The following is a 26,982-nucleotide window of genomic DNA, read 5'->3' as shown; positions in this document are numbered from 1 at the left end:
TCATTGCCTTTGTGGGAGTGTCTCTACAGTGGTTTTCCTACAAAATATTCTGAAGTATTTCTAATGTACTTTGTCCCGCTAATTTGTTGAATTGCAGAAGTACAAACATTCTATACTTCTGTGCCAAACCTTCTTAAAACACTTTAAGAATTAATACAAAGTGTAGGAGTACTTGTGGCACCTTAGAGACTAACCAATTTATTAGAGCATAAGCTTTCGTGAGCTACAGCTCACTTCCTCAGATGCATATCGTGGAAACTGCAGCAGACTTTATATATACACAGAGAATATGAACCAATACCTCCTCCCACCCCACTGTCCTGCTGGTAATAGCTTATCTAAAGTGATCATCAGGTGGGCCATTTCCAGCACAAATCCAGGTTTTCTCACCCTCCACCCCCCCACACAAATTCACTCTCCTGCTGGTGATAGCCCATCCAAAGTGACAACTCTTTACACAATGTGCATGACAATCAAGTTGGGCTATTTCCTGCACAAATCCAGGGGTGGGGGGGGGATGTGAGAAAACCTGGATTTGTGCAGGAAATAGCCCAACTTGATTGTCATGCACATTGTGTAAAGAGTTGTCACTTTGGATGGGCTATCACCAGCAGGACAGTGAATTTGTGTGGGGGGGTGGAGGGTGAGAAAACCTGGATTTGTGCTGGAAATGGCCCACCTGATGATCACTTTAGATAAGCTATTACCAGCAGGACAGTGGGGTGGGAGGAGGTATTGGTTCATATTCTCTGTGTATATATAAAGTCTGCTGCAGTTTCCACGATATGCATCTGATGAAGTGAGCTGTAGCTCACAAAAGCTTATGCTCTAATAAATTGGTTAGTCTCTAAGGTGCCACAAGTACTCCTTTTCTTTTTGCGAATACAGACTAACACGGCTGTTACTCTGACACCAATACAAAGTGTGTGTGTCTGAGAGCGAGGGGGGGATGTATGCAAAGCTGGCACAATATTTTCCTTTTAATCTTACCATGTACCTCATCTTTAAAGGTCCAATACAAGGCACCCTGCAGTGAAAGGGGTGTGTCTGTTTAAGAGGAGATTTTTTTTCTCCTTGAAAGTCAATTTCAATTCTGCTATTTCACCATGAGGTGTCTGAATAGAGGCCAAACCATTACTGTCTCTTGGGAGGAAATAGCATCATTTGCATAATATTCAGTTTCAATAAGGAAAAGTTTCATTTCTGTTGAATTTTGGTCTACAATGTTCTCAGAAGCCATAGGATTGGTCAGTCTTGTTTTATTATTCTGTGGGTCAGTGTGATATTTTTCCCCATGTATTCTCCTTTTTTCTCTTAAATTTCAGGAAATATTGAATTTGATCCACAAGCTATTCATCATCCTGACAATAATACTTGTGGGAATTGGTGCCAAAACACTAAAATCAAACTTTAACTGTTTTTCACAAAACGGAAAGGCCAGTGCACCAGATAAAAAATGTATTTCCAAACATCAATAAAAAAGAATTGTATTGAGGTCATGACAGTGTAGTCTAGTACTATTATCATTGTTATTACTTATCAAGTTTATTACATAGAATAAGAAACAATCTCTCCCCCCAAGAAGCTTGCAATCTAAATAAAGAAGAGAAAGGGTAGGGGAAAGAAAGAGACTACACAAGACAGCGAACAATGTGATGGTAGCAAACATCATATTAGGTCCATTTTAGTTTTGGTTTCCATTTGTTATATACATCCTTTCAGTAGGTTTGTGTTAGAAGGGGATTAGGTAGGTGGAAAGACAAGGAAATGGAGGAGTCTTGAGACCATGAGGGTGGGAGAGGGGGAGGAGGGGAACAAATATTTGCCACAAACTGTGCAGAGTGAAAAGTGCAGAAAAAAGTGTGATGACATCACCAGTGTCCATCAGTCTCTGCTTGAACTGTTTTCTGCAGCTGCCTTGTGCTGGCTCCGTCTCTGGCTGGCTCCTCCCTGCAATTTCTTTCCAAAAGCCACAGGGCTGTAAGAGGAGCAAAATATCTCATGGCTCCAAGTAGTCCCGGAGGTGGGATCTCCCCGGAACTGTTCCGGGCCTGGGGTGCTGCATGGGAGAGTGGCCACAACTAAGCCCCATTTTGCCCCTCCCACAGTGCATTAGTACTAGAGGGATGCAATGTTCTCACGGCTCTCTGTTTCTCTCTCTGTCCATTTATTACTAACTATGTACTGAGCTATGACAGCACTATGAAATCCATTTCTGAAAAAGTCATGGGGAGACTTTCAAAGGCACAAAGGGCAGTTAACCACCCAGCTGCTCATTCTTGTTTAATTGTTTAAAATATATAAACATTTGTTTTTTATGGTGGATTACTACCAGAAGGCTATGGAAAGAGTACATTTCTTAAGGTGGGTTTTGAACAGAGGGTGGTGGGATGATGCTCAGTCCAACTCCTTTGAAGTCGATGGAATCCTTTGCACCGATTTCATTGACAGTTGAATCAAGCCCTTTTTGCACAAGCTAGAAATTAAGAATTGTTCCCCTCACATCATCTAGCCTTAGCATAGCACTAATTTTGAATAATCGAGACTTTGCATTTTACTTTTTTAAGATTTCCTTCATCAATGGCTGTTAGCCAGGTTGGACAGGGATGGTGTCCCTATCCTGTGTTCGCCAGAAGCTGGGATGGGTGACAGACGATGGATCACTTGATGATTACCTGTTCTGTTCATTCCCTCTGGGGCACCTGGCATTGGCCACTGTCAGAAGACAGGATACTGGGCTAGATGAACCTTTGGTCTGACCCAGTATGGCTGTTCTTATATTCCTAACCTGTCATGAAGTGAGTATGACAGTGAAATATGTTCCTTTGTGTTTTAGAATATAGAAAGGATGGTAAAACACAGTTTTAGTCATTTTTTCATCCTTTATTTGGTCCTTATCAATATCAAAATATTGGTATTAGTGAGCAGCCCTTTGTTCTCAAAATGAATGTAAAGAGTTGTAACTTGGTAGCAAGCTTAAGTTAAATATTGATACTTATAACAAGGTGTGAAGGCTAATTAGACAAGAGACACAAGTCGTAAAATGGCTGTTCTAGTAATTTTCTACCAAGTTGACTTCTGTAGGTGAAGCAAGTAAACAGCCAAGAATACAAATTTACATAATTTTGTTGGTGTTATTTAGCATATGTACTAAGAGGAAAGAATACTTTAGAATATTTATACAAAATGTGTCTTATAACATGACAAAAATTTGCAATACCTCTAGAGCAAGGGTCCCAAACTTGGTTTGCGGCTTGTTCAGGGTAAGCCCGTGGTGGACCGCGAGACACTTCGTTTACCTGAGCGTCCACAGGTACGGCCGCTCGCAGCTCCCAATGGCGGCGGTTCACCATTCCCGGCCACTGGGAGCTACGGGAAGTGGTGGCCTGGCCCACGCCACTTCCCACAGCTCCTATTGCCCGGGAACGGCAAACCGCAGCCACTGGGAACTGCGAGCGGCTGTACCTGCGGACACTCAGGTGAGAACTGGTGGGGCAGTCAGTAGGCTAGGAATGGGCTGCTGGGCAACCGGACTGTGCTGTTACCTGGCAGGTACTGCAAGCTCAGTGCCCAGCTGAGCAGAAGCTTTGATTTCCACTCACTCAGCCTGCACTAGTGAGTTCCCACTCACTTACCAGACTAAAACTCCAGCCTCTTCCAAGAAAGTAGAAGGGCAAGAGGAGTCCTACAACCTTAATGTGTGGAGAGAAGAAAAGGGAAGAATCCCTGGCTCCCCACTTACTATCCCTCCGTTTCTATTAGACTGCAAAAAAGATAAAGAGAGAGAAATGACTGCCTGCTATTGTGGGCTCTCTGGGAGGCAGATAATAGATTTTTCTCTTCTTTTGATTGAGAGTTGAATAAGAAGGAACTCCCAGCCTATTTAAATACTATGTTAATTTGCAGTTCTTCTGCTCACCAGCCTAGGCCTGAAAAATGGATTCTCAGCAGCTCTCCTCCCTCAGACTAGGCCCTTTTCCCCAACCACAGTTAAATTACAATAGCTAGAACGAGTGCCCTGAGGTGACACATGGGTATAGGATGGACATTAATGGGGTGAGTAAGTTGGGAATCTAAGGCACATGCTTGTGTGGCATGGAGGTCAGATATAGTTTGGGAAAGAAACAAAGTGCATTAGAAGATGAGTGAATGTGGGAGGGAGGAAAAGAATGAAATATAGTAACTTCTGTTCTTTAAAAATACTGTACTTAGATTCTTGCGGTATTCCTGGTCATATGAGAATCTAGAAGTTGGCCATGCTTAATACTATGTGTTAGTATTTGCAAGGAGTCTTTAGGATACTACAGCAATAGTATCAACATAAAATGTTGGCATTCCAAATTTATGGCTATATCATCAGAGTGGTATTATACACAGAAACATCATGAGGGATTCCAAGTTTTTATTAATTTTAAAACTACTGCTTATATTGATTTTTATTATTTATAACATTTGTGGGGGTTTTTATTTGTGCAGGTTGTCTGGATTTCAGCTGCCATCATCTATTGTGAGCACAGGATCTATCCTCACACTTTGTTTCACCACAGACTTTGCTGTGAGTGCTCAAGGTTTCAAAGCTATCTATGAAGGTAAGATCTGCCTGTTTTTATCCATGGAAGTTACTTGGAGAGTTATTGCAGGACCTCATTTTGCTTGAAATGGGTTTGTTTTGAACTGTTGGTTGGACCTCAGGGTACTCTGTTGAGACCTTGAATCCAAAACTACAAATATACTATGACTTTTCTGAATCCCAGCATGTCATTCATAGATGTAGTCTTTATTTTGAAATTGTGCATACAATCAATGGTGAAACTGAGTGCTTGAATCCATACCTGTTTGAAATTATGGTTCCAAAAATGGGTCCTGAATTATATTAATTTAAAAAATTTTATTTTTTTGTCTTCAACAATTACTTCTGAAAACTTTTTTAAATGCTGGAACTGGGATATAAAAACGTGGTTTGGATACTAATTTGATCTTGAAAATTAGTATGAGATACTTTGCTTATGGATAAAATGCTCACATTTAGAAACTGAATGGCTTTGATATTTGAAAATAATGAGACAAATAACAAAGGAGTCAATGTGAAAGATGATAAACAAGTTTGAGAATTCTGCATTTGTAGACAAGGTAAGGCCAAGGACTTCATGTCTGACATTATCTACTATGTACTTAAGTTTTAAGCTCTTAAAGCAGGAGCAGTAGTATTGAGATAATAGCTTTGAATCTTACAGGAAGGATAATACTCCTCTTTTGACTTCTTCATCCTACATTTTGAAGTTGTTATCAGATTCAGTGGTATACAGTAAATCACTTATAATTCTGAGTTGAATTATTAATTTTAGTGTAAATACTTCCTTTGTTTTTATAACTGGGAGATGATAATCTCTACATAGTTAAAGTTGTGACAAGCTTGGTTTTGAACCCTTTTCTCCCAATCCAATTTTGCAAATATGGAACCAGTCTTCCTGCAATTTCATAAGTTTAGACTTCTGACAGAGGAATTTATTTCAGAAATATTTGGGACAATAAGTTATTTATCAGCTACTACAGTATGAAAAGTCTGATTTTTCACCTTTGCTGTGTGTGAAATGTATCTCAGAAATGGCTTGGCCTTAGGAATTTGGCCTTGGTCTATTCTTTCCAAGTGTGGTGGGATAATTTTAGTTATTCACAATGGATAGCTTTTTGGTTTTGTTTTTTCAAATGTGCCAAAGTCCTGTTGATTTAGGTTTATAAGTTACTTAGACAAAAGGTTGATAACCCTGGAGCATTTATTCTGTGCATTTATTGTGGACTTCATTATATTATCCATTGACTAATAATAATTCTCTCTCTCTTCTAGACTAGTACATACCTTTCCCATATTAATTAGACACCTTGTGGCATTAATTCTGGGTGGGATATTCAAAAGTGTTATCTAAGGTTTTGTTGCTGTGACAGTGTACTATCTGAGTAATAGCTTGAAGTCTTCAGATTTGTTTATATAGGAACCAGATATCCAGCTGTGGTTGCTCTACTGATAGCTGGGGGATACCAGAATGAATTTAATTTGGTGTTTGTGTCCTATGAGCTGAATGAGAGGCCTAGTCTACACTAAATTTCTTTTAGCTAAAATTAATCACTGGTGCACTTCTGTTGGTAGCAATGCTTGGGGCAGTAGTGAATATAAGGTACTATCAATCATCAGCACTTTAATCACCATTTACTTGGGCTATCTCTAAAATGGATTAGATGACCCAGCTACTTTTCTACACTAGCATTAACCCCCATGGCTCTCACTAGTAGAGCTGCACCAATATTAATCATAGTAATAAATTTTAGCGGGAAAAAGACTAGATACAGCCTTATGGCCCATGTGGGCAAGTCCTTATGGCCCATGTCAGGAGCTTTTCTAGGGGACTCAAATAGAAACCTCAAAAATAGGAGCTATGCTATGGTTGCCTCAGCTGCAAGTAGATCTTTGAATACCTCCCCTTCCAGCAGCTGCACATGAGACCTGATCCCATCCTTGCATGAAAACTGTGCTCTCTGCTTTTCCGGTTGAGACATAACAGACTATTCAAAGGAACTTCTCTTGATTGTCTGCAAGGAAAAGATAGACAGAGCCATAGCCTGTAATATAATGACACTACTTGCTGGCCTATTTTCTTTTAAAACCCCGGTAGGAAGGGATGTAATTAACACTGACATAGATGGTGCCGCTCCCTGGTTAAACAAAATTATAATCTTTTAAATGTATTGCTGTAAAAAATGGCATTGTTCATCAGGTCTACACTACGGCTTAAGTCAATCTAATTTACATCATTCAGGGGTGTGAAAAAGCTCCCTCTCTCCCCAAGCAATGCAAGTTTCGTGCTGTCCACACCGGCACTACGTCAGCAGGAGAGTGCCTCCCGCCAACATAGCTTCCACTTCTCACTGAGGTGGAGTAAATATGCCAGTAAGAGAGCACTCTCCAGTTAGCACAGTGCGTCTTCACCAGACACGCCACAGCAGCACAGCTGCCTGGGTGCAGCTGCACTGATGTAGTGCTGTAGTGTAGACTTGCCTTCAGACAAAGTGATGACTGCCACTCTCCAGTGTAAAAAGGTGCAAAGTGTGTAAGTCACAAGAAAGGAGGAGTTTTGTGGATTTCTCTGGGAGGTCTGACCGTTGCTGACTCAGACTAGACAGATTGATGCACTTGGCATTTGTGCTCCTGAGAGTGGCAACACGGACTTCTTCCCAGCATATTTAGGGCACTCCTGTATACACCATACACTGGGAGTAAGTTCTTCCTTATTAATTGAATATTGGTCAGTCAGGAACAACATTCAAAGGGAAAAATTCATCCATAGAGAATAGATGTGTCCTGAATAATACAAAGGTAACACAAAGGACTTTAGAGCCACAAAAACTGGGCTTTTCATCACCCTATTCACAGGCATGCCAGGGGAGTTATTCCAGATTAATGCTGTTGAACTCTCCCTTGTTTCATGGCTGCAGATGAAGAGAAAGGTTCTGAAGAAGTCAAATATCAGGAACAGCGAAGTAGAAGGGTAGAAGAATTTATTTTCATAAACTTTCCACATTCTGGGAAGTTGCACAGTGTGCAATTGCAAAGCTAGCATTTTCCCCCACTTTCTTCTGAATAAGAAATTTAATCTGAATTAGCCCCTAATTGTTACACTCATACAATTAAAAATCAAATCAATTTGCAATAGATTATAGATCTATTATAGATCTATTATAGATAAAGCTATAATTCCTTAAATAATAAAATTATCTTTAAAGAAAGATTTTAAAATATTATCATGTGGAATATCCAACGTATTTTGGTAACACTGGTTCAGATCTCATGTCAGTTTTGCATTACCGTAGCTTCATTTGGCTAGATTCTCTGCTACACTAGTTTCCACTTTGCACAACACAGGGGATGCTGTCAGGGAGCAGGTTACTTTCTTCTTAATTCTCTGTCAGGGTGCTGCCCTACCTGTGCCAGATGGCAGTGGTCCCCATGGGATCATCCATGAGGTAACAGTAGCTGAGTGCAGCCTACTCCAGCCATGCTTCCTTCTCACCTCTTTCCTCCTTTGCACCCTTCACACTCCTGTGCAAGGAGGGGGACACACGAGTCATCTATACTTACCCTATGCCAACTGAAGACTTTGCACACTGGCAGAATCCTCAGGGGAAAGAGAATCCCAGTTTCTGTCCCCTGCTCGGCCACAAGGTCCAGATTCCTGGCTATTGATTTTAGTGCCTTTACTCATGATTTACACTAGTGAGTATAGGAAGTGAAATGATAATCAGGCCTACTGAATGCTGTAGGTTGCTATGAATATGTTAGTGATGTTATTAGTATTAAATAGCAGTGTGCATAGTCCAAGTTTTTATATTCATATTTCTGTGATTTACCTGCTGCCACTTAGACTCCTCATGAACATGAAATGTTGCGTCTCATGAGTCTAACCCACTGAGCAAAATTTGTACTTAAAATAAATCTGACTTTCCTGCAGTAAGCTAGCAAAAGTCATCTAGGACTGTGAACAAAGAGATCAGAGTGGTCATGTAGCCAGAATTCAGTTGTTTTTCTCTGCTAAGAACGAAACATGCTTCATCTCACCAGATTGCAAAGTTACATAGTCATTTAAAACTAGATTATCTGACACCAGAATTCTTTTTCTATATATTTTTGAATATCAGTAACTACGGTAATCTTTCAAGATCTCGCATTGAGCACTTGCTCACTCTAATCCGTTGCAGACAGTATCATGGACTAGTTGCTATTTGCCGGAATTATTGTTGAAGTAGTGGAATTTCACATCAGGTGAATCGATAGATATATGCAAAGGTCTGTGAAATTTCACAAATAGTAATTTGCAGAATTTCTTTGTAAATTATTTAAGCAAAACTATAAAAAAAAACCCCATGAATTGTACATATGTTGGCTGGCATTTTACCATTTACACTACTGGATCTTAAGGTCATAAATTGAATCTAAGACCTTACCTCAAATCTAGGAAATGGAATTTTCAGTGGGGAAGTTTCTATCTAGCATTATTCCTACTGATTGTTATTTTGTATATAGAGAGAGGTGGCAGTGTTCTGTAATACATAGGGTAATGTAATACATGGGAATCAAGTGACCAAAGTTATATTCCCAGCCCTGCTAGTGAATTGCTGTATGACTTTGAACAAGTCATTTAACCTCTTTCACTAAATTTCCTTTCATTAAAGTGGGGACAAGAATTCTTACCCACGTTTTGCAAAGCAGTTTGAGAACTACAGGTAGAAGTGCAAAAAATGCTATTCTTCTTATAAAATAGTTTGTTTTTCATACTAATATCATTTTATTATAAAATATTATTCAAAAGGAAAAAAAGCTGAAACATGTTAACACTGCCCCATACATAGAGTACAACTTCAGAAAATTGAAAAGAATTTAATGGTGTTCACATTTTAAATGATACCCCGGAACAATACATAGATTAATACTTAATTCTGTAATGCCCCCTGTAGCGGGATAGTCTAATAACCAACCTAGTAGATAGGCAGTGGCTTTACATCTAGTCATCCTGGAGGAAGACTCAGCCAAGTTGTATGTGGTGGATCTTAATCCCTCCTGAATGCTTAATACTGGGATTTGTGCTGCTACAGAGGAGCAGGGAGGCAAGGTAGGGGACCTGGGCCCCACTCTCTCCACAAGATCCCATCCCAGGGCCCTTATGGGGTTTTTCAAAGTATCTGGACCAGTTATCAATCTTCTCCTGGGTCACTTCCTACCAGACTGGAGCTCCAATGTTTGGTGTGTGGTCGCTCATTTAGAAGACACCCTAACAGTCCATCAGGAATGTCTACATTGCAAAAGAAAGTCTGTGGCACTGACTCTCAGAGCCCAAGTGAGCTGACCAAGGTCAGCCATGGCCATGCTACTAGTTTTTTATGGCAGTGTAGACATACTCTTAATGTCCTGTTCAAAGCAGTCTCTGTTAAGGCTTTCAGGTCCCCAAGGAGGCAAGGGGGGAATAGAGATCCCCACTGCTAGAGGAGCTTTAACAAGTTGTACCCACTCCTATCACAGCTTCTAGTGTCAGCCTTGCTTCCTGGTGCATCCTGCATCTCTTTCCCCAGTTTCCCTGGCCTACCAGTGTCCTTTTAAAATATTCCTCCACCATGAGCATGTCCTATACCTGTTGAGGGTGGAGCCTCTCTAGACCAGTATTGCTTTATTTCCTAAGGCCGAGGTTCAGAATGGGGTCTGTAACCCCATCACGCTTTCCAGTGACATGGCACACCATCAGTCTACTAATCTGAGAATTCCCTCTCATGCATTTGATAAGAATACCCAATGGATGTTCAGTACACAAAATGCACCAAGAAAGAAAAAAATTAATTTCAGGTTCTCTGTTCCTTATCATTTGTAAGATGAAATGACCATGTTACTTTATCTTACATTATGCTACACTGTTTTCTGCCACTAAGCAGCAAACATCAGAAGCTTAAAATTAGCTAGGCATTTTTAACCTACCTCAGTTGAGATTCCAAATGTATTTTGGCATGTAGAAATGGTAAGTGCTTAAAAACAAAACAAAACAAAAAACTGCACAACAAAAAGCCAGGAATGCTCATAACATCTCTTGACCGCCACCTTGCCACAGTGTATTTTCTTTGACGTCATGAGAGCTTGTGTAAACCCTGTCCCTCTTTCCATTCCCCCTGAGCGCACACTTGTTTTGAGCTCTCACAGTTTTCTGCTCATGTGAAGCATTAACATTTTATAAAAGAGGTCACCTTATTTCCTTGTATTTACTTTCCCTGGAGCTTGTTAAAAAAAAATCCTTTCAGCATCAACAGCAGTACATGGTGGTCCATTTTCAAGGTCTTTGAAGAATTATCTATCTTCATCTGTTACCCCCACTTTCCCACTGCTGAGTCCCTATATTTCATTTGTTTGTTTTTTCTTTTTTTATATGGTTCAATACTCCAGTCTCGCTAGGGACTGTGAAGGGACAGAATTGTTCCTTATATTTACTCAGTGGGCCCACACAAGCATCAAACAAGATTTGTTTCCTTTGGAAACTGTATGGTTTTTTGGTTTTTGGTTTTTTTTTTTTTTTTGGACTTCACATGAACCCACTGAGAGGAGACCAGAAGCTTGAATACCAGTGTGACTGTCATGGTTTGCCATTACATTCATTGGTAGGCCTACTAGGTCCGCAAGTTGTGAGCCTAACTGCGGGAAAGCAAATAACTGATGTGCTTGTCATAGGACAAAGCAGGTCGAGTTGTGTATACTCAAAATGTTGAACCAAGTTTAACTGTTTAGTGTTGTACAGGAACAGGGTCATGTTAGCATCTTTGACTTACTGGGCCCATTTATTCCCTCAAAATTAACACAATAGATAGACTGTACGTTTGACCACTCTTTCCTGTGGACACCCTTTCCAAGTGACACAGCTACATCTGCACCTCTCTCAAGAGTAGAACCTCACAGTTCATGCTTTTGTTGATTGGATCACCTGGTGACAGTACACACGTTTAGCAAGCATATTACCTTCAGCTGACACACTGGATTTAGCCCCTGGTAGGGAATCCTCTCTGGGAACTCTTACACAAAATTAAATGCAGGTACAGAAAAGAACTCATCTAAAACAGCATATTTATCCATAAGAATATCACAAGCAGAAAGAACAGGTTTAAAATAACGAAAGCTTAAAGACATACTGTCTTATCTAAATTTCGCCTTTTTTGCCTGTTTAAGGAGGTTCCATTTAACCCAGGTTCCCCTCTGCAACTGCTGCCTCTCATAGTCTCTGTCTACCCTGTCAATCTCTCTCTGCCCTTAAGTCACAGGGAGTCTTTGTATCCATTCCAAAGTCTCTTTGCTCAGAGTTCCCATCCAAAGATCTCCAGGGGTTTTGAGCATGGCAACTGAACCTGACCCGACTGGGTTGTGCATTTCTCTAAAGGGTGTCAGAGGTAATCTTTCCACATTACACTTCTAGTATTGTCCATATGAGCATCAAACAACTGACTCTGGTCTACATTCAATCCTTGCAGGATTTGTCTCTTATTACCTTTTAGGCAGCAATACCTTAACCACCAAACTTTAGACAGATAATTCCCATATTCTTCAGTGAATCTCCAGCAGACAGTATAATGTGCCTCTAGTCTTCCCCTTTCAAAGGGGAAACTCTGCCTTTTTTAGGTTTCTTCTTATGTGTGAGTAGAATCAAAATCAATGCCAACACTGTTGTAAAAAAAAGTACAGGCATTTTAATAAATATTGTCTGGAGCTGCATACATTAGCTTAGACTTTGTCATTGATTGTTAGTGTATTTGACAATAGCATCTAGTGGCAATGGGCCGGATCAGTTGCTCTTCTGTGTTTCATTAAATATTTGTCTCATGTACTATTCTGATAGTGTATTTGATGTTCTTTTCAAACTGGGTTCTTCATTAAATCTTTAAACCATGAATATATTTTTGAGTTTTTCTTTTTAATGAATGTAAAGCTTGAAATAAGATCCTTTTAGGCTGAACTTTATAGATGTATTGCTTTTTGGTACAGAAATAATTGCTTTCTTGAAATGAGTTTGGATAAAATTGTCCCTTGTTAACAAACTTTATTAATATGCAAAGTTACAGAACAGCCTTATGTAAAAAAATAGTTTGTCCTCTTTTTAGTGAACTTTATTTTTTTAAAAAAAACAAGATGTGCTCCTGTCCTATTTAGAATGAGATGGGAGGTGAGAAGGAGGCATGGCTGGAGTAGGCTGCACTCAGCTACTCTTATCTCATGGATGATCCCATGGGGACCACTGCCATCTGGCACAGGTAGGGCAGCACCCTGACAGAGAATTAAGAAGAAGTAACCTGCTCCCTGACAGCATCCCCTGTGATATGCAAAGTGGAAACTAGTGTAGCAGCGAATCTAGCCAAATGGAGCTACAGTAATGCAAAACTGACATGAACCAGTGTTACCAAAATACACTAGATCTTCCACATGATAATATCTTAAAAGCTTACTTTAAAGATAGTTTTATTATTTAAGGAATTATAGCTTAATCTATTGTAAATTGATTTGATTTTTTAATTGTATGAGTGTAACAATTAGGGGCTAATTCAGATTAAATTTCTTATTTAGAATAAAGTGGCATTTTGGTGGCCACAGTATAATGTTGTGTGTTAGCACGTAAAATGAAAAGATTTGGGATTAGGAGAACTGTGGCAGTGATGTTTCTTTGTTCTACAATGCCATCTGTTAGCTAATCAGGTGCAGTAATGCTTTAGGCTCCAAGAGAGCTCACTTCAGCCCTGACACCCAGAGCAAAGTTTTGTTGGAATGAAACTTGTACAGAATAGTAGAGGCCTTAGTAAAATGCAAATTGAATCCTTCGTGAAAGTACAGATGCTCTGTGACCCCCCACATTCTCCCTCTTTGTTCTCTAATTTTATTTTAATTGTCCCTTGCTGGAAAGACCTCAGTTTATAGGGAACTCAGTTTGGAGGTCAGAGCAAGAAAAAGTCTTTGTGTGGATTTGAGAGGATATAATACTAGAGGAAGAAGATGGAAAACAAAAATGCAGTGTAGAAATTTATTAACTTGTACAGCTCCTATAATGACTGTAATTAAGAATTTTTTAAGTTACCATTAAAATGTGCAACAGCGCCCATCAAAACTGACTCAGACACCCCACAGCTATTCCACCCCCCCATGGAAAATTTGCCTGTGTTGAAATATCAATTCAAAATAAACTAACATTCAGTCTAGTGCTGATTTGGGCGGGGACCAGGAAGCCTTCCAGAGTTACCTGAAGCTTGTCAAACTAGGGCTTAGGGACTGGGATAGGCAGTTCAGGAAAACAAGTTCCAAAGACAGGACCTTCTTGACAAAGTTCTCTATCCCCAGTCAGTCCAGGGAAACAGATATACCCTCACAGAACTCATCAGTTGTGATGGAGCACATAAAAGTAGAATTCTTCTCCCTAAATCAGAAGAATATAAAATACAACATGAGACATTTAAAAAAAAATGTACTTGCCTTTCAATAAGATAAATATTTTCCTGTGGGCAGCTATCTGACTGACCTACTGGAATGGACAAGTCATCTGATGTTATTGTTTGGTTCTTTAATTTTTAAAATATCAAATGATTTTTACTTTCCAGCTGTCTTTTATTTGATCCCATCCCTGATGCAAAGGCTGTCACTGTAACCTGAGTATTATGGATTGGGCCTTCGAAAGTAATATATGTTTGTAGTCCCCATCCCTAGTGTGATGGAGACCCTTAATTCTTTCCCCATCAAGAATTTAGTGACCCTCTTCCCCCAAGGGCCAATGGGACTTCAGTGTTCATTGATTCTACCTAGTGGCTGCGTAATAGCAAGTCCTATGACTTCTATGGCTTTCCAGTTCACAGGTACAATAAATAAAGAACCAACATATAAGCAATATTTTATTCACAGATAGGAAAAGAGTAAATTAAAAGATGGGGAAGGCAGCAGGAAAAGAAACCAAAGGTTAATAAATTAATGAGGCTCCAACCACTCCCACAATAAAACCGTACAAACTAAATACATGTAATGAGAAATCACATATCCAACTCTCCCCACAGGCCTGATCTGGATGGTGTTCTCCCTTTCTGTGAGGCCAATAGCTCTCCTTTTCAGCTAGCTGCAAGCCCTCTCAGTCCCCTAGCTACCAGTGCAAGGAGGCCTAGTGGGCTCACTGTGCAGCAGAATCTTGGGGCTCAGTCTTGCCCCTGTGGATGTGGGGATTGCAAGTTGTTTTCAGGCCCTTTCAGAGGACGGACAAAATAACTGTCTCTCTTTTGCAGGAGAGGGCAACAGGCAGGCTGCTTCTCCTCCAGCCCTGACTCCTTGAAGTCAGCTCTCTCACTGTTCACACTGTCCCTCCAGGCTCAGCTGAGTCAGCTCACGTGGCCCAGACATATGCCAACTCAACAGGCATGTAATTGATTGTCCTAGCCTGTCAGGTGCCTGATCCAGCCAGCATGGGCTATGTATCCCTCCATCACAACTGTGGCAGGCAGTCGCAGTTACAGTTGCAGTCTCTGCCTCTGTGCTGCTCCCTCTAGGAGTTGCTCCCTGAAGCCCCCACACTTGCAAGACATACATGCTCAAATAACCTCTTAATTTCACGTTGCTGTTTTCCAGAATCCTAGCTCTAGTTCCATTTGAATGATCAGTCCAACTGTCATGGTCAAGAAAGAAATTCTTTCCATACTATTTTTTAATCTGATACCATCCCTTCTCTTCTTTTCTTTTCTTTGTATCCCTGTATGGCTGGGCCCATTTGCTCCTGCCTCTGTTCAAGTCCACAAACAACTCAGAGACTTCTATGCTGGTAGAACACCTTGTGCAGTTTATTTACAATGTTGCTTCTGACAACCCTTATATGCTATACAGCCCTACTCCTTTGGCAGCAGTTCTCAAACTTCATTGCACCGCAATCTCTTTCTAACAACAAAAATTACTATGTGACCCCAAGGTGGGAAACCAAAGCCTGAACGGTCCCGAGTCCCACCAGCCCAGACGGAGGGCCAAAGCAGAAGCCCAAGGAATTCAGCTCCGGGCGGGGGACCTGTAACCTGAGCCACACTGCCCAGGGCTGAAGCTGAAGCCTGAGCCCCACCGCTGGGGGCTGAAGTCCCCAGGCGGTGGGGCTCGGGCTTCGGCATTGGCCCCAGGTCCCAGCAAGTCTAATGCCAGGTCTGGTGACCCCATTAAAATTGAGTCACAACCCACTTTGGGGTCCCGACCAACAGTTTGAGAACTGCTATCCTGTGGTCTTAGGGAGCCGTAAGCTCCTGAGGCAAGCAGGGAAGAGCAATCTCTCTTTCCCTTTCTCTGTCTGCTTCCTCACTCTTTCTTCCTTCCTGTGCCTTTTTCTATCCTCTGCCTAATGGCTTAATTAGCCTTCCAGCTCTCCTCCACTCACCATTTAGGCACAGCTCTTCTTAACGAGGTCTGTTCTACAGTGTTTAGCTTGAGCTGCAGTGACCAGAGTGCTGGCTCAACTGTTGTTGCCCAGCACTCTGTCACACTCAAGCAAAGTAAGGCAACATTTTCTAGTCCTTATTGCTTGTTGACCTCAGGGCTTGTTTACACTTAAAATGCTACAGCGGCACAGCTGCGCTGCTATAGCATTTTAAGTGTAGACACCTCCTACGCCGATGGGAAGGATTCTCCCATCTGTGTAGGTAATTCTCCTCCCCAAGAGGCAGTACCTCGATTGACTGAAGAATTCTCCCTTTTACCTAGTGCTCTCTACATGGGGACTTAGATTGGATTTACCTACACCATTCAGAGATGTGGATTTTTCACATTCCTGACATATTTATTCTACCTTAATGATCTAATATAGACCAGGCCTCAGAAATAGATCACTATTTGAGTGCCCCTGGTTAAGGGGGGTAAAATTCAGTTACACCAGTTTCATGTTCTTTCTTTTGTATGTATGTGTGTATGTAAGCAACATCAATACATTTAGAATTTGAATGAATGGTTAGAAATTATTACCTTTTAAGCTCAGTGCTTTGAAGTGTCCCAACTGATTTATTGAAGTGATACCCTAATCTGAACCTGAATTAAGGCATGCAGTCTGAAGAGTACACCTGGTCAGTCTGCACAATAGACATTTGATAGAGAAAAGAGGGTAAATTTTCTACTGTTTTCTTTGTAATGCTTAAATCCTCCCACTTGAAGCTCATTTCTTGGGGGTTTTCTTTTGCTTTTTTTTGTACTGTGTGCTACTATTCAAACTATTAAAATATCTCCTTTCCTTAACATTTTCTGCAACTGTTTGCCAAAAACAAAAAATGAATCAAGACAAAATAATTACTGCTAAAAAAAAAAAAAACAAAAAAAAAAACCCTGGTTCCTGAGAACTTGTGGCCACACTAGGAATGTGCACTTTCAGAGGACTATTTCTTGCTCTTATCATATAGTGTGTACATAGCTCCCATCAATACATTTAAGGATCTGAAAGCACTTTGCAAAACATCTAAGCCTCACAACAACCTCTGACTGACCAGAGATGACATTCTTGGTGGTTCAAGTTCATAGGCAATTCAGGTTTTTTTTAAATTAATTTTTCCTGTGTTCGCATCCATGGAGTTTCACTGACATTTCACTTTAAATGAAACTGAAAAACAGTTAGTTGTCCAAAAATTTTTAAGATTTGCTTGATTTCCATCCCAAATCATAAGAGGGTAGAGGTTAAAGAAAGCTCTTTGATGCTGTTCTGAGGTCTGGTCAACTCTAATGGTCCAGTAGGCCTCTTATATCTAGCTTTCCTTTTCTGTTTTCTGGTATGTGGAGACTTGAGAAAGCAGTTCTCTGCTAGTGTCATAAGTGGATGGCTCTTTCCAAGCTACTCAATGGCAACTGATTGACCTGATTCCCCACCTGCCGTCAGTCAATGACTGGAAAGTTCAACGCAGCTGTTTTTTCCCAGATACCTTCAGAAAAGTGAAGGTATGAAACTCCCAAATAACACCCAGAACCACTGTTCACAAATAACTTGTTACTTCAGTGAGATAGGGGACTCAGCATGCTTTTTTGGTGGAGTAGTTGCATCCATGACTAAAGTTCTGTGGACTTAGCAAGCAGTTGAGTAGAGCTTTCTCTTCATTCAGGTGCTACCAGCTGCAGTACTTAACATACCCCCTTTAGTCCATCAATCAGCCAATCTTTCATGCATATATCTAACCTATTGTATATATATGATAAAATCACTGTGCACGTGTGTATATATATATACACACACACACGTGTGCAGTGCTTTTCATCTTTTCATGTCATTCTAGTCCCTTAATAGTTGTTGATCTTCTCTGAATTACCTTCAGTTTGTTACATCTTTTTGATACTGAGGTTTCCTGCATTTACATAAAGTTTCATGGTTTTTTTGTTTAATCAGGCTAATAATAAACTATATATATATGGAATTCTACAATTAAAAATATGCATCAAAACAGGAATGACTAAATGACTGAAGCTTTGAGCTATTTGTTTTATCAATTTAAAAGGACTTAAGTCAAAAGAGTGAGAAACCTCTTTAGCTGTTACTGTACAATTAATACATAATTAGAAGCTAGTTATTTTACCCATTACTAGTTGCTAGTTTCAGATTATAGTTATAATTTTGATAAACTTAGTGTGGATACTATATTTTATAATAAAACAAACAAGTATTTTTAATCTCCTAATCCTCAAATTAGTCTTCCAAGTGATCATATAATCATTTTGGGGCAGGATGTGACCCCCTTATTTGCACGGGTGAGCAGTTATTCTCCTTATTCCCATTAACTTCATTGGGCCTACATGTGTAAGTAACTATTTGCTAATGAGTATAAACAATTCACAATCTGGCCTAATGTATGTCTTCTCATCCTTTATCCTCAGACGCCCTACCCCTTCCCCGCCCACACATACATCCCTTCCCTGTCATGTAGTCAGTTTCCTCCTGTTGTTCTCATACTAGGGCCAAATCTTGGAAACGTTTATTATACTCATTACACTACTTTGCACTACAGGCCTGATCCAAAGTCCATTGCAGGCAAAGGAAAGATTGGCTTCATTGGGTTTTGGATTCAACTCTGTTTTTGATAGTGAGCATATGCAGATACACACCTTATATATAGATAAACACCTTCATGTATATTATAAAATCCCTGGGGCAGGGACTGAATTTTTATCTTTTTTGCAGAGCTCATGATCACTTGTGCATTGCATAAGTAATAGATAATTGAAGTCCATAGTGGTGCTTCACTAAGATGACACAAGTGCATAATTACATACAATTTTAATTTTTAATCATCCCCCCCAAAATTGAAAACACTAAATCCATATATTGTTTCACTCTCTCAAAGTAAAATTAAAAAAATATATGTTTAGTACATGTCCTGTTTCATGCCACTTCACTTCTCACCTATAATTGTTAAATTGTGTTGGAGTGATTGTGGAGCTCAGGCTGTTGTGCAGAAAATATCTGCTGTGGCCTGACAATGGGATAGCTTGTAAAAGGTTGGAGATCTTGGCTCTATTCCTAGTTCATTCAGCTGACAATTGAGCTGGGCCAGGGAAAGAAATTCGGCCAAGTAGATGTGTGATTTCTATAGAAAGATGATCAAGGTTAGGCAACAGTTCATGTAATGAGTCTCTTTTATTTACCGCCTCTGAATCTTCCCACCTGATTCAGGAGGATATGAAACTGGGCTATGCTGAACACTTTTTGGGAATTACCAGAGAACTTCAGATATTAACTGCCCTCTGCACCCATGAATGACAGTTGTCTGGTCTTTGCTAGCAAAACCATTTTAAATGCACTAATGTATTAAGATTACTCTTCATTGTCTCATATCTTCTTTAGCCTATATCATTATAATGTTTTTTATAACATTTCAAAATTATTTCTCCCTGATATGATGCTAAAGTTAAACACGGTCTCCTAGTGGATTTCTTTCACTGTTCAGTCATGGATCATATACTTTCAAAGGAACTTGCCTTAAGATTCTCAGAAGCTTGCTTACTGGATTGGTGCAAGAGGCATATGCCCTGATGTGGACAAATGTTCATACAGTCCTTTTGACCACACTGGAGTTGGAGTTCATCCTTATTTGTTCATCATAGATCTGTAGGTTCTGCCCAATTGTTAGAGGTAGAGAGCAAGCCTGGAAACAGCTTTTAACTGGAAAAAAAAGGCATAAAATCAATAGGTGTGTATAATAATTATGCCTTCTAGTACCCAGCAAATTCATAGATATCCTTTTGCTAGGTTTTTTAACTATGTTAAACAAGGGATATAATTTCCTTATTACATCCTAGAGGATTTTTCCATATAAGGATGATAGAAGTGAGTCATGTGTTCTTGCAAAGCTAGAGAACTTTCAACCAAACATGCTTTTTAATATATAAAACAATTACACAAGACATAAGTGAAATTTCATTGTGTGTACCAAAACAGAATGTGTACTTCCAAATCACTGTACCTTCCATAGATATGAGGAGCATATGATCGTAAAGGGGAAGAAATGATGAACTGAACCAAACATGTGCAGCCAGCTACACAAGAAACATATATAGACTCTGCACTCTGTGGTGATAATTAAATTAAATATGTGGATAGTCTTCACTGTAGCTCTTCATGAAATACCATTATGATTATGTATGCTTAAAAAGTACAGCAGAAAGTAGTGTGAACTTGAGTACTATAAAGTAAGGGCTTGAGTATGACATTTAGGCACAACTGTGCCATGGAGGCAGTGCTGTGTCACACAACAATAGTGAAAGCTGAGGGGGAAAATAAGCTTTCTTCTGAGCAGGGATGTGCCCAAGCTTCATCATCCTTTAAATGGTGCAGCCAACTCATCCTGTTGCACGCAGCCTGTACAATGGGCTGGCACAGAAGCGGAGGGTTTGGCTATGGTCAAATGACTTCCAGGCTCTTGTAGGTTGGCACATGCATCTGTGGGCACATAGAGCAGTTTTTGTGAGCATAAGGACTGTGATTATAAATGGCCTAAGGAGGCTCCTTTTGTCCTACTCATGCTCACTTCTGATTCCACCTGACCATAAAAAAAAACCCACCATTATTGTAGGAATCATCTTTTTTGGGGGGCGGCGGGGTTTAGCTATTTTGTTTTTCACTTTGTTCTCTTAGTGTACTTTTTTCTTTAAAACAATTTTCACTTGAAATAATGAAGTACTAAAGAGCTCAGTTTCGGAAAGAAAAAGGTGGTGGGTGCATGGACAGCTGCTGTGTGTAGGATATTCAAATTATCTTTGGTGCTATCATTTCAGCTCTGCTGTAGGAGTGTAGCAAATGGCATTAATGCAATAAAACAATACTGAGCAAATTTCAGTTCTGGCCTTACATTGGCACAAAGGGTGTCCTACCATCATTGTCATATTTTATTTTTCAATCTCTAAGACATTCACACTTGTCCAATTCCTACCCACATGCCATCATTGCTGATACACACAACAAAGACTGCTCGAAAAATGACTTATTTATTGAAATAAGCCTTTTCAGGCAAGAGATGGAATATGAGAACTCAAATATATCACATCCCTGACAACATGGTTACTAAGACCCTATGCCTGTTCTCTATAATAATAGAAAATAAATCTCTTTTAAATTAGCCAAGTTCATTACATGATTGTCAAATTTTGAATTGTGTAGCAATTTTTTCACTTGATATATGTTTCTCAGAATAAAATGAAAATGAACCAGAAGTTACATACCATTTCTGAACTATAGTGTACCGTATGGCATGTGCTGCAAAATTAAATGTCATGCTCACCTTTTCAAAGGATGCAGCAGCAATGTTTTATGCAAATCTTTGAACATACCAGAGCATTTTAAAATTATTTGTCTTGTTTAACTCTTTACATTTTTAGGTTTTGTAAAGGTTTTTTTAGATGACAGATTATAGTTTAGGAGAAGAATTGAGGTTTTACCTTAAAGAAATGTTGATGTTTGCTACTATATATAGTATATATGGAATCTAATTTTCATTTTAGACTTTATGCATTATGTACTTGGGGAGCGGAAGAGAGTGTCTGTCTAATAATAATAATCCTTAAAGAGTATAGTGTTTTTTATCCATAGAATTTAAGGCACTCTACAGAGGGTGTGTAGGGTATAATTAATTATCGCCACATTTTTCCACTTTTCCCCCAACCTTCAAACATATATTTTAAGGCCAAAAATATCTAAACTGACTACTGCTGGAGACACTGGTAATATAGTGTGATTGTCAGAGACAATGATTATCTTCAGCTTCCATTGGCTTCACTTGGAATTCAATGTGCTTAGGACATCTGAGAACCAGATATCAAAAATTGTAGCCTCAGTGACTTACTTAGATTCTCTGGTCCCTGGTCCCTTGTCTATGCTGCTAGACTACTGCAGCTACGTGACAGTGACAGTGAATGAGACCAGACTCTGTGAGGACAGTGATCTTATATTTTTCACATTTCAACCTGCTGTTGACGATAATACCACCAAGAAACCCCATGAGTGCACTAAACGTCTAGCCTTCTTTGTCATTTCCTGAGCTTGGACTTCTCAGCTGGTAGCAAGTGGAGCAGATATTTCTGAATAAAGTGTCTGTGATCATAGGGAGTCATGAGAGAGGCAACTTGAAAGGTGTCGTATTGGGAGAGTAGAACTAGTACTCTGGAATTCTTGGTGCTCTGGTGTCCTGCACTCTGGAGGTGGCACTAGGTCAATTAAACATTTTCAGGGTTATGTCTGCATAACTTGAGGATTGCAGAAATGGCAGAAGTTCTGCCCCAAAGCCCAACTAATCTGCTTGCATCTGTAAGAGGCTAGAACTATCCACTTTAGAAGTCCTGTGCCTCTACAACAGTTCTAGAACCCGTTGGCCATCCCACAAAGCAGCAGATCCGTTGGGGTTATACTGCTAAAGACTCCAAAGCCAGAGATTACATTATTTTTGCTCCAGATTTCACATGAGTCTTGTAAGGGATAATGCACATGCCTCTGCTCCCAACTTCTCTTGTCCTCAACCTTCCCTCTCTACAGCCACAGATCACTAACCCTTCACAGGATTCTTTGCAAAATCTGCAGTCATAAAGAGGACTGTGTTGTGTAGGCAGCTTAGCTCCCCGTCTTTGTGGAATGGGGCAGATCTGATTGTAGAGCCTCCTGTGCATTGGTCCATTTGGGAGAATGAAAGAGTGCAATATGTCTGTTTAAAATTTCTTAAATTTTTATTGGCTACAAAATTTCTGATCCTTAGTCTGATGTAGGTCAGGAATCAGACAGTCAGTGGACTTGTACTAATGAAAAGCTACTGTATGTAAGAGAAGAATCAGATTCAGAATCTTCACTTACTAAGTACTGGCTAGTGTTGCTTTTCTGTTGCTAAACTGCTGCCGTATTGCACCTTAGAGATGACTTTTATTTCAGTGATGAATGAAGTGATTACTTTAGTCCATAACTGCTTGGCAATCCTTTTGGATCAAAGGTAGGAAATAAAAGTAAAATGTTATTTCTACGTATATATAGTAATTTAGCTGTTCACAATCTTCTTTAAAAGTTACATATAGAAGAAATTTTATTTGAATTACATTTTTAATCAGTAAATTATTTAGACCAGTGAATCACCAGGTAGTAATATACAGAATATAGATATTACTTTACTCATGACAATAAGAATATGAATATTGCACATCTGAAAACTATATTTGAATGTTGCTTAATTCATTGAATGTGTTTCATTGTTTAGAAGATAAATAAAAGAGAAGTTAACCCTATAGGATTGTATCTAATTGAAGAGAATATGATAAAAGTTGTCAATTTAAATATACACAAGTGGTGTTTGGTGCCAGAAGTTGATGGGTTAAAATCCTAGAGCTTGGTTTACCACTGTGTACTCCAGTTTTGTGCCACTGTAATTCCTCTGAAATCAGTGGAGCTACATTGTCATAAACGCAGAACAACACAGAAGAGATTCAGGCCTATAGGCTGCATCACCATGTTAAAAGAGAGAGAGAGAGCGAATAAAATTAAATTGGATAGTTATATAATATACAAAGGTGGTGGGTTATGGAAAGAGAGGTGATGAGGTTGCAGCTGTTGTTAACTAGGTATTTTGCAATCGATTTCTGTTGGATCCAGTCCATTAGGATTTTTCTTCTGGTTGAGTTACTAATAGAGGTCTCGGTCTTGTAAATTGTACTCTCATGAGTGACCTGTTTGAAATTACTGGGACTACTCACTTACTTATATAAGTAATGGCTCCAAGATGGATCCAGAGTTTTTTTACTGTGGTCTTGGCATTTAAGATGCATTAAATCTAGTACTACTGAGCAATTTTAGCAGGTACTGGATAAAGGAGAATAATAATTATACCATATTTGGCACTACATGAAAAGATAAAAGGTCTACTCACAAACACTTAAAAAACACTGATGTATGGGCTATTAGTATAAAATTACTGAGAATGGATAAGAGATGTTAGAACTTTATCAGTAATCATGGTGTTACCTCAGATAATTTATTCCAATTGAAAAATTGGAATAAATAAGTGTTGTGAAATTGAGAGTACAATTCAAGCACATTAAAGATTTAATTTGGACTAGTTTTCAGTTATTTAATTCAAGTTGAGAATTATTCTCTTCAACATCATGCATTCTTTGGGATTATATTCAGGGAAGAAAAATATAAAACATTTTAAATACATCTATTGGCGTCAGTGTAAAACAACATGGATAGAATACACAGGAATTTATTGATAAAATTAGAAAAAAATGGCAAAGTCCTTGCAGAGGAATTGTAAAATGGGAGTTTTACCCTTATGGCACACTACAAAATGCATGAATATCCATTGCTAAGCAGATAATACTTCGATAAGGAGATACTCATGGGAATATATTTTGATATACAGGGACAGACCATTAACTTCAGTGGAGCATTTGACACCAACTGATGATTAGTTCCAAAATGTCTTTTGGTTAGATGTGGCAAACTCTTGTGCTGTTAATAATAATAATAACAATAATAATAATAATTAATAATATAATTAATATAGTACATACTTAGTCCAGAGCATAGACAGAGCAGGTGGCTTAAACTCTGGGGAGAAACATGTAGAAGACCTGGGAAGAGGAATCCTTCCACTTGGTTACAGAGCTGCTTCACAGAGGTGTTTCAGTTCAATGGCTACTTTTGTGGCTCCAACCTTACCCTCATGAGTGCAAGTCCCACTCCTCCCCACTTCATACATGCTGCTGTACAGACAGGCTCCAAAGAGCTGGGCATTCCCACATACTCTGGCTACCCTTCCACACTGATTCCGCTGCTAACGGGACCTCTCTGAGAATAGAGAAAAATGCAAGATTTTTCCCTATATACAGCAATCAAGAGGGCAAAATCCAAAGAATGCATAGCAAGCATTTTGTTGTTATTTTCAGAAGTTACAACACCCAGGCCCAAGGCAGCTATGCCCCAAAAATGGATTCTAGGTAGTTAACTAGATTAAGACAGAGAGCAAACTCTCTGTCACTGCCTCACCAAAGAACCAGCCTCAAAAAACTAACATTACAAGATTTCTTCAAAGATTATACACTCTTGGCATGCTAAGATAAAGAACTTGTAAGACTATGTGTAACAGCACCATCTGGTGACTGCTGTTCCCTAACAGGTTTATAGATTTTTATTGCTAAACCCAATTTTTACAACTGTGTTTTAAGGCACTAGTCTTCACTGACAACTGATTCAGTGCCCAGGTAGAAGGTTTAAACAAACCTGTATTTAAGCTACCTTAGTATAAAAAAGCATCTGAAATCATAGGGGGGAAAGTTGCTTTTTGTATTTTGATAACTAAACAGTCAATGGAATTTTAGCAAGGTTTTTTTTAAAAAAATAAAGACAAGAAAAATTCTCTTTGAACTAAGTACAAAGAGTAACTCTTTTCCCCAGAAAAAGTGTTTCCTCAACCTTAAAGTACAACTATTTAGTGCAGCTAGTGCAATGTATTAACAAGGTAAGCTAAGTTATAAAGAATTGTATGTGCCTCTTGTACTTAGAGAAATGCTGTATAAAATGTCATTGGGGGGAAAAAAGAGAGACGAGGAATTGGAATTTGGGTTGCTTTGAAGCCCTGAGTCACTCTTAAGAATTTTCTCCTGCCAGGTGTTAGGCATAGTCAGTGACCATCGACTTCAGTTGGAATTAAAAGTGCACAACACCTGACAGGATCAGGTTCTAAGTGCATTATTCACCACATCTTTTAAGAATAGAAACAAGATTATATACATACAGCAAGAGAAAGAAAAGAGATGGACTGAAGTTATCAACCTTCATGTACTGTGCTGCCTTTATCTAAAATGGCATAGTTAGGAAGATTATATTGCACATGCCTAAAAAATGGATTATATTACATTTAAGAACTTGATGACTCCAGGTCTGGACTCCAGCCATGGCACTCAACTTGAACAGCTGTAATGAACGTAAGTAGTGAAGTTGCTGGCTCCGTAGATAAGAGGGCACTTTTTTATTGGCTACATCAGGACTTTTGATTGCATTGATTGCAAGTATTTTTAGGAGAAACCAAATAAAAGGTCATATATTATATTAAGTTTCCATTCACAAATAGTTTATAAAAGGTTAATAACTTGTTTTAATAAATGGTTAATTAGCTGTTAGAGTTCAAGATGTTGATGGGCTGCTTAGAACCAGCTACAACACTTTCTACTGATGTGCTTATAACCATGTACAACACATACTGCTTATCTGTAACATGATCATAACATATTAATCAGCTTTCAACCCTTTATATAAAGCTTCCTTTCGTAGCTACTTTAAAAAGTGTGATCAAATAAACTTAGCTTTTAGACCAAAAGTGGAGAGTAGGAATGACAGGAACACTTACATGGTAAATACATGTACGTTAAAACCTGAGAGAGAGGATTCTGGGGGAGGAAGTCTCTGTAAGGATTATACTTTGGGATGTCCCTTCTTAAGGTGTTCCTCTTCTGTTGTGTGGCTTCCCTACTTTGGAATAACCTGCTGGACCCACAATAAACTTTGGAGGATCCCTGTGCATCTACAAGAATACTAGCCATTCATTTGGAGGCCCTGTGCTTCTGCACTGAGCTAATACACCGTCCCTGTCAGTGAAGGTCATACATCCAGGTTGCAACAGCCCCCAAAACCCTCATGTTGGGTTTCACAGAGAAGATGATACAGTCCCAAAGTATATTCCTATGTTTTAGTCATTAGTTCTAGGGATTACAGTTTCTTCTGAAAGGGGGAAGAACAATAGCTTCACTCTAAACAGATGGTGTACTAAACTTGAAGTGCCTTCCACAAGAAAAACTGATTCATTTAAATAAAATGACATACGAAAAGAATGTATGGATAGTAGATGCCTTTTTATTTCGTACATGGAGGAAAAACTACTAGACAAAGAAGCCATCTTCAATATACGCTATTACATATC

The 26,982-nt window shown here is 39.2% G+C and overlaps 1 protein-coding gene across 2 annotated transcripts in view; it reads left to right on the top strand.

Annotated features, from left to right (window-relative positions):
- The window catches only part of CSMD1 (CUB and Sushi multiple domains 1), a 2,003,711-nt gene that overhangs the window by 525,681 nt on the left and 1,451,048 nt on the right, over positions 1 to 26,982 (top strand). For both annotated transcript variants that reach the window (XM_073336216.2, XM_073336215.2), the window contains exon 3: positions 4,477 to 4,589. In XM_073336216.2, the coding sequence (XP_073192317.1) occupies positions 4,477 to 4,589 (113 nt within the window). The remainder of the gene's footprint in view (positions 1 to 4,476; positions 4,590 to 26,982) is intronic.

This window comes from Lepidochelys kempii, chromosome 3 (assembly GCF_965140285.1).
Source record: "Lepidochelys kempii isolate rLepKem1 chromosome 3, rLepKem1.hap1, whole genome shotgun sequence".
Taxonomy (NCBI): domain Eukaryota; kingdom Metazoa; phylum Chordata; order Testudines; family Cheloniidae; genus Lepidochelys; species Lepidochelys kempii.
This window is presented reverse-complemented; position numbering and strand designations above follow the sequence as displayed.